The sequence below is a fragment of the Rana temporaria genome, chromosome 12, assembly GCF_905171775.1.
Source record: "Rana temporaria chromosome 12, aRanTem1.1, whole genome shotgun sequence".
Classification (NCBI taxonomy): Eukaryota; Metazoa; Chordata; class Amphibia; order Anura; family Ranidae; genus Rana; species Rana temporaria.
This window is the reverse complement of record NC_053500.1, coordinates 54,155,998-54,168,273: the sequence shown is the minus strand read 5'-3', so window position 1 is coordinate 54,168,273 and position 12,276 is coordinate 54,155,998. Positions and strand designations below refer to the sequence as shown.

General features: G+C 49.1%; 1 protein-coding gene across 1 annotated transcript in view; it reads left to right on the top strand.

Annotated features, from left to right (window-relative positions):
• LOC120919310 (proton channel OTOP2-like) overlaps positions 1-12,276 on the top strand; it is a 111,643-nt gene that overhangs the window by 20,597 nt on the left and 78,770 nt on the right. The window contains exon 3 of the mRNA XM_040331404.1: positions 6,760-6,818. Coding sequence (XP_040187338.1) covers positions 6,760-6,818 — 59 coding nt within the window. The remainder of the gene's footprint in view (positions 1-6,759; positions 6,819-12,276) is intronic.

The following is a 12,276-nucleotide window of genomic DNA, read 5'->3' as shown; positions in this document are numbered from 1 at the left end:
GTGAGGCAAAGTTTTACTTTGGATGCATCTGATACAGGAGTGGCAGTAGCCCTCGACTTCAGCCCACATGCAGGGCCTGTATAATCGGTCCCTCATCAGGTGGAAAGTCCTCTCGGGCCCTAGGTGGCCATGGTTGTGGTGAAGAGAAGTCAATATTGTCTCCCTGTGTTTTTTCGGTAGAAATAGCTGCCATTTCTCATCGTGATCATCAGAGGGGCCCCTTCGGTAGACCACCCCTTAATGCAGTTGAAACTGGTCCCACTCTCGGTGCAGTAGGCAGGCCTCCTTCAGGGAGTCGGTGAGGAGCATGTTGGGGCATTGGTTCTCCAAGGCCTTCAATGCCAAGTTACAGAGGGGATCTTCCAACTGGTCCCTCCTCAAATTCTTCTTAGAAAGCTTTGGCAGACCTTCATCCCCGACTTGGGTGACATTGCAATAACATTTGTGGACACCAGCAGCTGAAACTCTAATGTCTTTGGCCCTGGATCCTCCTCTAGCTTAGTGTTCTGCTCCCTGACACAAAGCTTGTACTCCTTCAGGTGTCAGCCGGTCCACTCTTCTGGGGGGTCACTGGAGCAATGGGGCCTTCTTGACAGAGCGTCTGCATCCTTATTCCCGACCCCTGGTCGATACTTCAGGCTGAAAGTAAACTCGGATAGGGCAGCCAGCCATCTGTGACCTGTGGCATCCAACTTGGCAGTGGTGAGGATGTAAGTGAGAGGATTATTGTCAGTCTTAATCACAAACTCTGCTCCATATAGATGATCCCTCAGTTTATCCACTACTGCCCACTTCAAGGCCAGGAACTCGAGTTTATGTGTGGGGTAGTTCTTCTCGGCGGGTGCCAAGCTCCGACTCACATAGGCAACAGGCTGTAGGTGGCCACTGTGTTTTTGATACAGCACCCCGCCTAACCTATCTCGACTAGCGTCAACGTGTAGTTCATATGGCTTGGTTGTATCTGCATAGACCAGAACTGGGGCAGTTGTTAGACTCCACTTTAGCTGCCTAAAGGCCTCTTCGCAATGGGCAGTCCACTGTTCCTGAATGGACTCTCTGGGTATTCTGGGCCCTCCAGCTGGTCTGACAGGCCTTCTCGGGTCATCATCTTCCTCCTCACTTTTCAGTAGCTCATCGAGTGGGTGAGCTATCTTAGCGAATCCCTCAACAAATCTTTTGTAGTAGGAGCAGAACCCCAGGAATGACCTGCTTGCTGTGCTGTGTTTTGTAGTGCTTTCATCCTTTTTACACCAATAAAGGCTACCTTTTAAGGTTTAATTTGGTGTGCGGCTGTCCATGAATTTTTTCCATTGATTTTTGCCTTGTGCATTGCCAGCACCCACAGTCTCTGAGGAGGACATTGATTGCTCATTGCACTCACATGGAGCGGTGGTTTCCCTTTCGACAATATTTGGATGTGATATTCTATGAAAAGCATTTAAGGTTCCTGGGCAAAGCCCCCTCACCAAATCCTGTACACAGTCAATGATCCTCCCCTGAGCGATCGATCGATCTCAGATGCAGGTGTGTCGCAGTGGCATTCAGTCCTTGAGCTGCTGCAGGGTGTCCTTCTTTAGCATGGACAATCTGTTCATGCAGCTCCAGCCCAGAGGAACAATCTGTTCCTCTGGGCTGGAGTTGCAGGCTGTGTGCCCCTTGGTAGGCCGCGATTCCACACACACATAGAGTGCAGGAGATGCTCTCCTGATGGGGTGCAGGCAAATGAGGCTCTGGCCTAGTTCCTCTGGCTTTTTATCTCCTCCCCCACAGTCCTTTTCTGCTGTCTGATGATTGACTCATGCTCCTCCAATATGGAGTTTACAGACAACCTCCAATAGGAAGTTTACAAACAAGCAGTTCTGAATGTCTGTGTGAAGAGAGAAGGGGTGGGTGAAATAGCACACACTGCCCACAGTTCTCCCATCATAGATTAGATAAGTCTGGAGAAGTACCTGCTACATATTGTTATTAACACAATCCTGAATATCCACATCCGAGGCTAAATAATGTTGTATCCCAATGGTGATAATCCTAATAAACCTGTTTATGTCCAGCAAAGTCCCAAAAATGTCAAGATGTTGTGATGGACAAAAATGTTATCCCTTAGACAAAAGTGACAATTCAGGGGGAGCGGGAACCCTACCTGACACATTTAAAACGTTGTTCAGTTCTTTTGTGACTGGGGTAGGAGGGAACCCCCCCCCCCTGCTCCTTCTTTTCTTGCCTCCTCTCCTGGTCTTTTTCCCCCCTCTCTTCCGACCCCATTTGGACTTGGCCTTGTATTTCCAGTTTTTTGGGAGTACTTGTTCCTTGACCAATCTCCGAATGATCCACCTATTCCACAGAATTATCCGATTCAATCGCCATGGTGTTATAAAAATATTCGATTTCTGTGTCCGAAAAACAAACACTTTTTTTTGTTCCTCCAGGTATAGACATTATCTGATTCATATGCCCCGTACACATGATCGGGATTCCCGGCGGTAAAAAGTCTGCCCAGAATCCCGGGGGAAAACAAAGAACCTGCTTGGTCACTTTCCCCCTGTACACACCAGAGGTTTTCCCATCGGGAAAACTGTGGTGAGAGCTTTGGCCGTGTGTATGCTCCACCGCAGTGTTTCCCATAGGGAAACTGCCAGGAAAAAGACCGCCGGGAATCGCGGCAGGAAAAAAGAGAACATGTTCTAATTTTTCCTGCTGCGATTCCCGGTGGTTTTCCTGTTTGGAAAACTGCCATGGAACATACACCCGGCCAGTTTTCCTGGCCAAAAGCGCTCATGGCAGTTTTCCCGACGGGAAAACTGGTCGTTTGTACGAGGCATTAGTCACATTTATCACCGATCATTATTTCCTTCTTTTCTGCAATGATATCTTTCTCCAGCTGATTAATCTTATCATCTAATCTCTTATCTAAATCAGCAAACTGTGTTAACTCTTTCAAAGGTAATAGCTCTTGTCAGGGCTCAAAATTTCAAGTCCTGAGCTACTAGCCAGGCCTCAAGAGTTTCTCGCCACCAGTTGCCCCACCTAATTCATACACTGCCCTGCACCTAATTCATACACTGCCCTATGCCCTCGTAGATTATCTCATGGAATGACAATGTTTTATGCAGAATCAAGTTACAAAATTAAATATTACCAACAACAACTTTAACAAAATGGGACAGGGCACTGTGGGAAGACCAGAGTGACAGGGCACTGGGGGCAGACCAAAGGGACAGGGCACTGGGGGCAGACCAGAGGGACATGGCACTGGGGGCAGACCAGAGGGACAGGGCACTGGGGGCAGACCAGAGGGACAGGGCACTAGAACTGGGTCTCTTCCCCATTCTCTTCCTGTCTCCTCCGCAACTCCCATCCATCCTCTCTCTCTCTCCCATTCATCTCATCATCAGAAGCCTGTGTGTGCGGCACCACGCTTGCATGTCCCCACTTCCCCCTTTTATTCAGGCTGGCAGAGGGAGTACAATCCAGCGCTGAGATCCACACAACTGCACAGCCATTGACACCATAGCACAGCGCACACTGACAGCGCACAGCACACATTGAGACCAGTCTGTTCACAGTGCTCAGGCTAAACTGTTGGACACTTACATAGAGCACAAGGAGAAGAAAACTGCACAAACTAGAAGGCTTCCGCTCTCATGTCAGGGCAACTTTCAGTGAGCACTGCACCGGAGTGGTAATTTTTGCAATCCTCCACCTCACTCATTACTTTCTGCTCTCCAGCTACATTGGTCGGGGCCCGGGGGAGGGGGGCAGGCTCAGAGAGGTCATTCTGTTGGGTCCCATGGCTTAATGAGAATTGTAAGTATAGCACCTGTGTACTGCTCTGCCTGTGCGCGGCTCACCAGACTACTTTTCCCGATCATGCGCCTTTCCTCTTCGGCCGCCAATCTCATCTCTGTGCGGAAGGTGCGGCTGGTTTGTTGTTGAGAAGTGTAGTGTAGTCATGCTTTAAAATGGGTCCTTAAAAATGGACAAAGCTTTAAATATAAATGCTGTGTGGCCAGAGACCCTTGTAGCAATATAGCATACAATGTATCCAAAATAAAGTCAATAATAAAAATCACAGGATTCTTGTAGAACATATAAAAGCAGTCCATGTAGTCACCATACAAAGAACATGTATAATATGCATAAATAACTCACTTTTAAAAGAAATTCCCCAGTGATGTAGATAAATGTTGGAAAAAGCTGAGCTGGCGTAAGCAGAAGTCTGTTGAAAAGAGAGAAAGGGTACACACTGCTCCAAGCTATTGTAAGGTCTCAAACACTGCTGTGAGAAATCAGTTACCTGCCCATCTCCGCAACCAAAAAATCAAATGCCTTCACATCATAACCCTATAGAGGTACTCTTGATGAAAGCAAGAATTGGACTTGCTGTCAAAAATTGCAATGATATGCACCTGTCAAACACAGGTGCGGAAGAATTGTTTTGACACTACATGCCCAACGTCTACATGCCAGCTTGTCAAAGCTGTTGGCTCTACAACTTCTGCCTTTGCGCCTGGTGTTTTCTGCCTCCTTCTGTGAATTTGCAGAATGTGCTATACCACAATGACAGGTTCCCAGTCACTATTTCTTTTCACGTACGGCCATTCCAACTCTCTACCATCACGTTATAGGCAATGTTGTGGTATCATTAGGCAAGGCAGTCAGCCTCAAAATCCATGTTACTGCTGAATCGTGGTCCTGTAAGCATGGGCAGGAACAATATATTTAGTTCACAGCCCACTGGGTAACTCTGCTTGCAACTTGGAAGGATGCATGACAGGGCTCAGTTCTGCAGCTTGTTGTGCCCTCATGTCTCCATACAGCTGGTTATGATGCAAGCTTTTTCAGCTCTACCTCCTCCTCCATGCCGTTGTCTGCTGAATTATCCTATGAACCTCAAGTACCCCCTAAGTGTTCAAAGGGCTATTCAATGAGTCAGGCTAAAAGGTGCCATGCAGTGCTTCAGCTGGTGTGTCTAGAGGACAGGAACCACACCAGAGCATAAATTCTTGCAGCTCTGCAAGGACAGGCCCAGAGGTGGTTCACGCCATGGCAGCTGGAGCCAGGAATGGTGGTGTGTAATAATGGCACAGACCTCCTGTCCACCCTTAGACAGGGAAAGTTGACACATGTGCCATGCCTGGCACATGTCCTCAATTTGGTGATGCAGCATTTCCTAAGTAGATACCAAGGGTTGGAAGATCTACTAAAGCAGGCCAGAAGAGTCTGTAGCCATTTTAGGCGGTCATACACAGCCAGTGCTCGGTTGGCTGAAATTCAGCAGGAATTCCACCTGCCCATAAACCGCCTGATTTGTGACATGCCCACCAGGTGCAACTCGACTTTGGTAATACTGCAGCGGCTGCACATGCAGCACATGCGGCACAGGCCCATCAACGAGTACCTGTGTGAGTATGGCACAACGACAGGCTCAGGCCAGCTCACATTTTTTTCACCACGCCAATGGCTGCTCATAAAGGATGCATGCACTGTACCGTCACTATTTAAAGAGGCCGCAAGGATGTTGAGTCGTGACAATGCATACATCAGTGACACAATCCCCATTGTGTTCCTGCTGGAGCAGACTCTGTGTGCCATTATGTACAGGGTACTCAAGGCAGAGCAGTGAGACAAAGAGGAGGACTTCCTTTCCTCTCAAAGGCCCACTTTATGCAGACAGCATTGTTCCTATGCCACAGAACACACAAGAGGAGAGAGAGGAGGAGGAGTAGGATTCTGGCAGTTTCGGAAGCATTGAATCGGAGGAAGACATACGTCAAACAGTAATGCCGCGTACACACAACCGTTTTTCGGGTTCTAAAAAATGACGTTTTTTTTTTAATGTCATTAAAAATCATCGTGTGTGGGCTTCAGAGCATTTTTTGGGTTCTAAAAAATGGGCAATTTTTTTTTTGAACATGCTCTATTTTTTCACGTTTTTAACATTGTCCTTTTTAAGGTTGGGCTTTAATGACATGAAAAATCTGCGCATGCTCAGAAGCAAGTTATGAGACGCGAGTAGTACGTGGCTGGGAGGAGGTAGTTCCAGATACTGTAATCCTCAGTGACTCAGAGGAGTCTGCTTCTCATGCCTCCGCAAACTTGCGGTGCATGGGCTCCCTCATGTTTCAAAGCCTGTGAAAGGACACAAGAATATGTCGTATAAAGGGAAAGAATCACTATCGGTTGGCAAACCTCCTTGACCACCGTTATAAGGGGAAAGTCTCAGAACTCATCTAGTGCCCACAGAGAGTGTAGAAGATGAAATCTCTTGAGGACACCTTAAAGATGAGTTTATTGAATGCTTTTCACGACTTTCCCGTAGGTTACAGTGTTGTAGAAAACGTTGTTTTGAGGCTTCTGTTGGTCAAGAAAGGAGCGGTGGAGAAGGCGGCCGCCTATGTGATGCATTTTTTAATTTATTTAGTCCTCACTGCCCAGGACTGCCAGCTTCCACATTCCATAGGCAGTGTCTGCAACACATGGTGGATGATTTTCTAGGGGCGAAAACAGAGATGGATAGCTTTCCAGTCGACAATCCACTGGCTTACTGTGTCATCATGAGAATAGAACTTGCTCAGTGTGCTATTGAGCTGCTGGACTGGCTTGCATCCAGCATGCTTTCCGAATGGGCAGTGGTAGTATATTTTATCTAAAAGTAATTGAAAATATATATATTTTTTACATTGTAAAACTTTTTAAATGAATGATGCAATGTAAATGATGAAATGTTCTTTAAGCAAGTTTGTGCTTTTCTTGTAGACATGTTTTCTTTGGCTGTCCTGCAAACATTGTGTCCAGATCTATTCAAATGTTACCAGGTAAGCAATTCCAAAACTTTTATTTGAAGAATTAAATTTGTGATGTCAATTTGTAACCACAGCAAAGGCCTAGCTTGAAACTTGTTGGCCCCAATGCAAAAGTTGATCACCACAAACCCGCTGCTTCCAACACACTCCAAGATACTCCCAATAGGCTTGTATGTAAAAGAGGAAACTCAGAGAGCCCAGCCTGGGCCCTGCCTGTGGTGGGCAGGCCTCCTGACCTACAGATTCACATACAAGCCCACTACTTTTGCCCAGCAGCTCAGAGTGTGGTCTGCCTGCCCCCACCTTCTGTGCACAGTTGAGCAGGGTGTGCAGTAGGGTTGCCACCTGTACGGGAATGACCCGGACATTCTGGGTTTTGACACTTGTGCCCAGGTTTCTGTCCTCCTGAAACCCGGACACAGTGCCAACCTATCAGGCAGGGCTAGTACAAGGGGGAGCCAAAGGGTCACCCTGCCCCCCCCCCCCGTGTTGAGGGGGGGCACAGTGGCCGCAGTTCCTCCTGCATGGCCGCAGTTCCTCCTGCATTTTAGTGACATGATCAAAGTTGTCGACTTCTGTCCCCGCCCACCACCTGCAAGGCTTTAGTATGCTTTAAACTGCTGGGTTTTAGTCTCGGCATTTTCTGTCTGCTTTGTCCCCACCTGTCAGTCCGCCCATCATGCCCACCACCTGCAGTGCTTTAATATTCTTAGCTGTGTCCAGGTTGAGTCCCAGCATTTTCTGTATCTTCTGTCCCCACCTCCTATTAGACCTGTAGAACATAGTCTATCGAAGTGCTACAAGTGGTGGGCAGGCCAGTGAGCTGGGATAGAAGCCGGCAGAAGATGCACAAAATGTCGGGACTGCATCCCCGACAGAGCTAGGAATACTAAAGCAATGCATGTGGTTGGCTGACAGATTGGGACAGAAACAAACAAAAAATGCAGAGACTAAACCCAAAAACACAGAAGAATTACAGGTACAATGCAACTATGTTCTGCTCTTTTCAGCTAAGCACGGTGGATATGATTGCTAAATATGAGAGTACTCAGTGGAAATATTTTGTAGTGACTTTGTGCTATTAGGTGAATGATGTTTGGAGGCATTGTTCTATATGTATTTTCCTTTTAGCTTACTATTCTGTCAGGTTCACACCAATGTGTTTGCTATGACTCACATTTGTGTGGACACAGTAACCCATTCATTTAAATGGGCTGCTGTACCTGCAGGAAACACAGAAAAAAAGGTCCCTGCACCTTCATGAAAACACATCCGCAGGGAAAATCTGCTTTTGCACCATGCGATTTCCCACATCTGAAAATGTGCTGCATCTTCAGATTTGTGATGGTGCCAATAAGAATAAATGGCAGCCTTGCGTGTCTGTAAAAAAAAAGGGAATTTTGCCTACAGGTTGTTGTAGAAATAGGTGCCATTTACATGCTGTCCCACACATGCAACCACCCTCAGCAGTGTAAACCTAGCCTTGGGTCGTTTACACTTGCGGTTGGGGGCAATAAAACATTGTGCTGAGCCTAACCACTAAGCACTGTCATCAGGTAACTGTCCTGGGGATGGAGCCAGTGTGGGAACTCAGTGGGGATTATCCTTGAATTCGGTAATTAGTCCTGCTGGCTGCAACTTCCTCTGCTGTGTACTCTTTCCCTCTGCCTTCTTCCCTGCGGGGTGTCTGCCACCTACAAATGCTTTGCTTTGCAGCATTGGTTGCTAGGACTGCCAGTGTCCTAGCAACCAATGACATGTTTGCCACTGTGCACGCACATGTGGAGTTTTCTTAGAGCCGCTCCATCTCTGAGGCAACTCCACAGAAGACACACTTGGCCGGCTCCATCCCTAACTCCGGCCAGTTCCCACTCACACAGCAGCTCCAGTGACTGTCCCTCCTGCTGGTAAGGCATAGACAATACAACAGAATGGGATGCTATGGGGGAGTCTTTCTCTAATAGAGGTCTCTATGGGGGAGGAGGCACTGATATAAGGGAACTCAGAGCTAATGAGGGTCTCTAATGGGGGGTGCTGACAAATCAAAAAAATGTGTGCCGCTAACGTGTTTGGCTTGAACAAAAAGTGGCAACCCTAGTGTAGAGAGAGGGGCTATACTAAGCTAAGGGGTGGGGGCTGAACAGATAGTGTGCCGCTCAGGGAAAGGGCTTGCCCTGTCACCCCATGTAGGTGAAACTTGAAATTCAGAGGGCCCTGGATGGATTTTAAGGGGAGCTCCACCCCAAATTTAAAAATAAATGGTGTGAAGTTCCCCCCAAAACTCCACACCATACCCTTTTCTTTATCCATGCACGCAACCTGGCAGGCTGCAGGAAAAGAGGGGGGACAAGAGAGCACCCCCCCCTCCTGAACCATACCAGGCCACATGCCCTCAACATTGGGAGGATGCTTTGGGGGTCTGTGACACCTCAAATCACCATGTCCCCATGTTGATAGGGACAAGGGCCTCATCCCCACAATCCTTGCCCGGTGGTTGTGGGGGTCTGTGGGCAGGGGGGCTTATCGGAATCTGGAAGACCTGTTTAACAAAGGGGATCCCCAGATCCCAGCCCCCCCCCCCTATGTGAATTGGTAATGGGGTACATTGTACCTCTACCATTTCACAAAGAAAGTGTAACAATTGTAAAAAAAAACAGATACCGTTGGGAAAGTCCTTTATTAAAAAAAATAAAAATAATTCCAGCGGTGGTAATCCACTTTGGGTCTCCGCTCTTACGCTGTCGGTATCCTGCGATGGGTGATCTCCTCTCCGGGGTCCAGCAATGAGAAGATCTCCTCTTCATCCAAGTCCAGGATCCATCGATGAGATGTCCATCCAGCGCACGCATCACCTGTCTCCACCGGAGACAGCCTGGGAATGACGCGGCTTTTATGCTCTTATGTAGGTGAGGGTGGGGCCACCCGTCACATGACCCCCTCTGATGCAAGGGAAAGCCCAGGCTTTCCCAGTGATGTGCAAGTGACCCCGCCCCCCTCTGATGTAACGCAGGTACATAAGAGCTGTCACTGGCTGAAGCCGCGTCATTCCTGGGCTGTCTCCGGTGGAGACAGGTGCTGCGCTGGATGGACATGTCTTCGCTGGATCCTGGACCTAGATGAAGAGAAGATCTTCCCATCGCTGGACCCTGGAGAGGAGATCACCCATCGCAGGATACCGACAGCGTTGGAGCGGAGACCGAGAGTGGATTACCACCTCTGGAATCCTTTTTTTTTTTTTACAATTGTTACACTTTCTTTGCTAAATGGATGTACAATGTACCCAATTACCAATTCACATGGGGGGGCGGGATCCGGGGGTCCCCTTTGTTAAAGGGGTCTTCCAGATTCCGATAAGCCCCCCGCCCGCAGACCCCCACAACCACCGGGCAAGGGTTGTGGGGATGAGGCCCTTGTCTCCATCAATATGGGGACATGGTGCATTGAGGGGACAACAGACCCCCAAAGCGCCCTCCCAATGTTAAGGGCATGTGACCTGGTACGGTTCAGGAGGGGGGGCCCCCTCTTTTCCTGCTGCCTGCCAGGTTGCCTGCTCGGATAAAGGGTCTGGTGTGGATTTTTGGGGGGAACTCCACGTCTTCTTCTTTTTTATTTTAAAGAACGCTGGATGCAGGACAAGCCAGTAGCTCAATTGCGTACTGTGCAAGCTCTGGCCAGTGATCCATCCTCAAGACCCAGTAAGCCAGAGGATTTTCGGTCGGAAAGGTGTCCAAGTCTGATCTTGTCCCTAGGTATTCCCGCACCATGTAAAACAGACACTGGCGATGGTTGCTGGAACCGGTCATACCTTGGGACTGCGGACTAAAAAATTGTCTTAACGCATCGGTCAGACGGCCAACTTCTCCACCGCTCCTTCTGTGACTGACCGAAGACTCAGCAACACGTTGTCCAGGACCAGGATTTTGTAACCTCCCAGTATCTGGGAACGCGTTGCACAGACCTTTCTGTAAGGCCTCCCGAAGATGTTTCATCTTCTGCTCCCTCTGTGCCGGCAAGATAAGATCCGCAACCTTACTCTTGTAACATAGATCAAGGAGGGTTGCCAGCCAGTAATGATCAATCACCTTGATGGCACGAATACGAGGATCCTTCCGCAGGCTTTGCAGGATCAGGGAGGTCATACAACGTAGGTTTGCTGAGGCATTCGGTGTGGAGTCCTCTGGGTCACTGAGGACGACATGATCCGCAGCCACCTCGTCCCAGCCATGTACAAGTCCATGGCTTCCTTGGGACTGTAATTGATCCCTTGAAGACTGCTGCTACTGATGTTGAGTGCTAGGCTCCACCTCCATGCTGACACATTCCTCCTCCTCCTCCTCCTGTGTGATAGGCAGGCAAGCAGGAACACGGTCTGGATAAAGGGAGCCTTGAGAGGTAAGAAAGTCCTCCTCTTCCTCCCTCTGTTCTGCCTCAAGGGCCCTGTCCATTATTCCACGCAGCATGTGCTCCAACATGTGAATAAGAGGGACAGTCTCACTGATGCATGCATTGTCACTGCTCACCATCCTCGTGGCCTCCTCCAAATGGTGACAGGACAGTGCATGCATCCCTGATCATGGCCCACTGGCATGGGGAAAAAAAAAAACCAAGCTCCCCTGATCCTGTCCTGCTGCCATATTGGCACAGATACTCATTGATGGCCCTCTGCTGTGTGTGCAGCTGCTGCAGCATGGCCAACGTAGAGTTCCACCTGGTGGGCATGTCACAGATTAGGCGGTTCTTGGGCAGGTTGTATTCCTTTTGTAGGTCTGCCAGCCGAGCACTGGCATTATATGACCGTCGGAAATGCACACAGACTTTCCTGGCCTGCTTCAGGACATCCTGTCAGCCTGGGTACTTGCCCAAGAACCGCTGCACCACCAAGTTAAGGACATGAGCAAAACAGGGCACATGGGACAGTTGTCCCTGTCGCAGGGCGGAGAGGAGGTTGGTGCCATTGGTGCAAACCACCATTCCTGGCTTAAACTGACTTGGCGTCAACCACCTCTGAGCCTTCCCCTGCAGAGCTGACAGAACCTCTGGCCCAGTGTGGCTCCTGTCCCCCAAGCACACCAGCTCAAGCACTGCATGGAATCTATTTGCCTGCATTCCTGCGTAGCCCCTTGAACGCCTACAGAGCACCGCTGGTTCCGAAGACACATCAGCACAGGAAGAGGCCACAGAGGAGGAAGAGGGGATGGAAGAGAGAGGTGTGTCACAACCAGTAGTAGCATTTTGGAGACGTGGAGGCAGAACAACCTCCAACACTACTGTACCTTGTCCTGCGTCCTTCCCAGCTGCCAGCAGAGTCATCCAATGCGCCGTGAAAGAGAGGTAACGTCCCTGTCCATGCCTGCTGGACCATGCGTCAGCGGTAATATGCACCTTGCCACTGACTGCCCTGTCCAGCGAGGCATGGACATTGCCTTCCACATGCCGGTAGAGAGCCGGAATCGCCTTCTGTGAGAAAAAG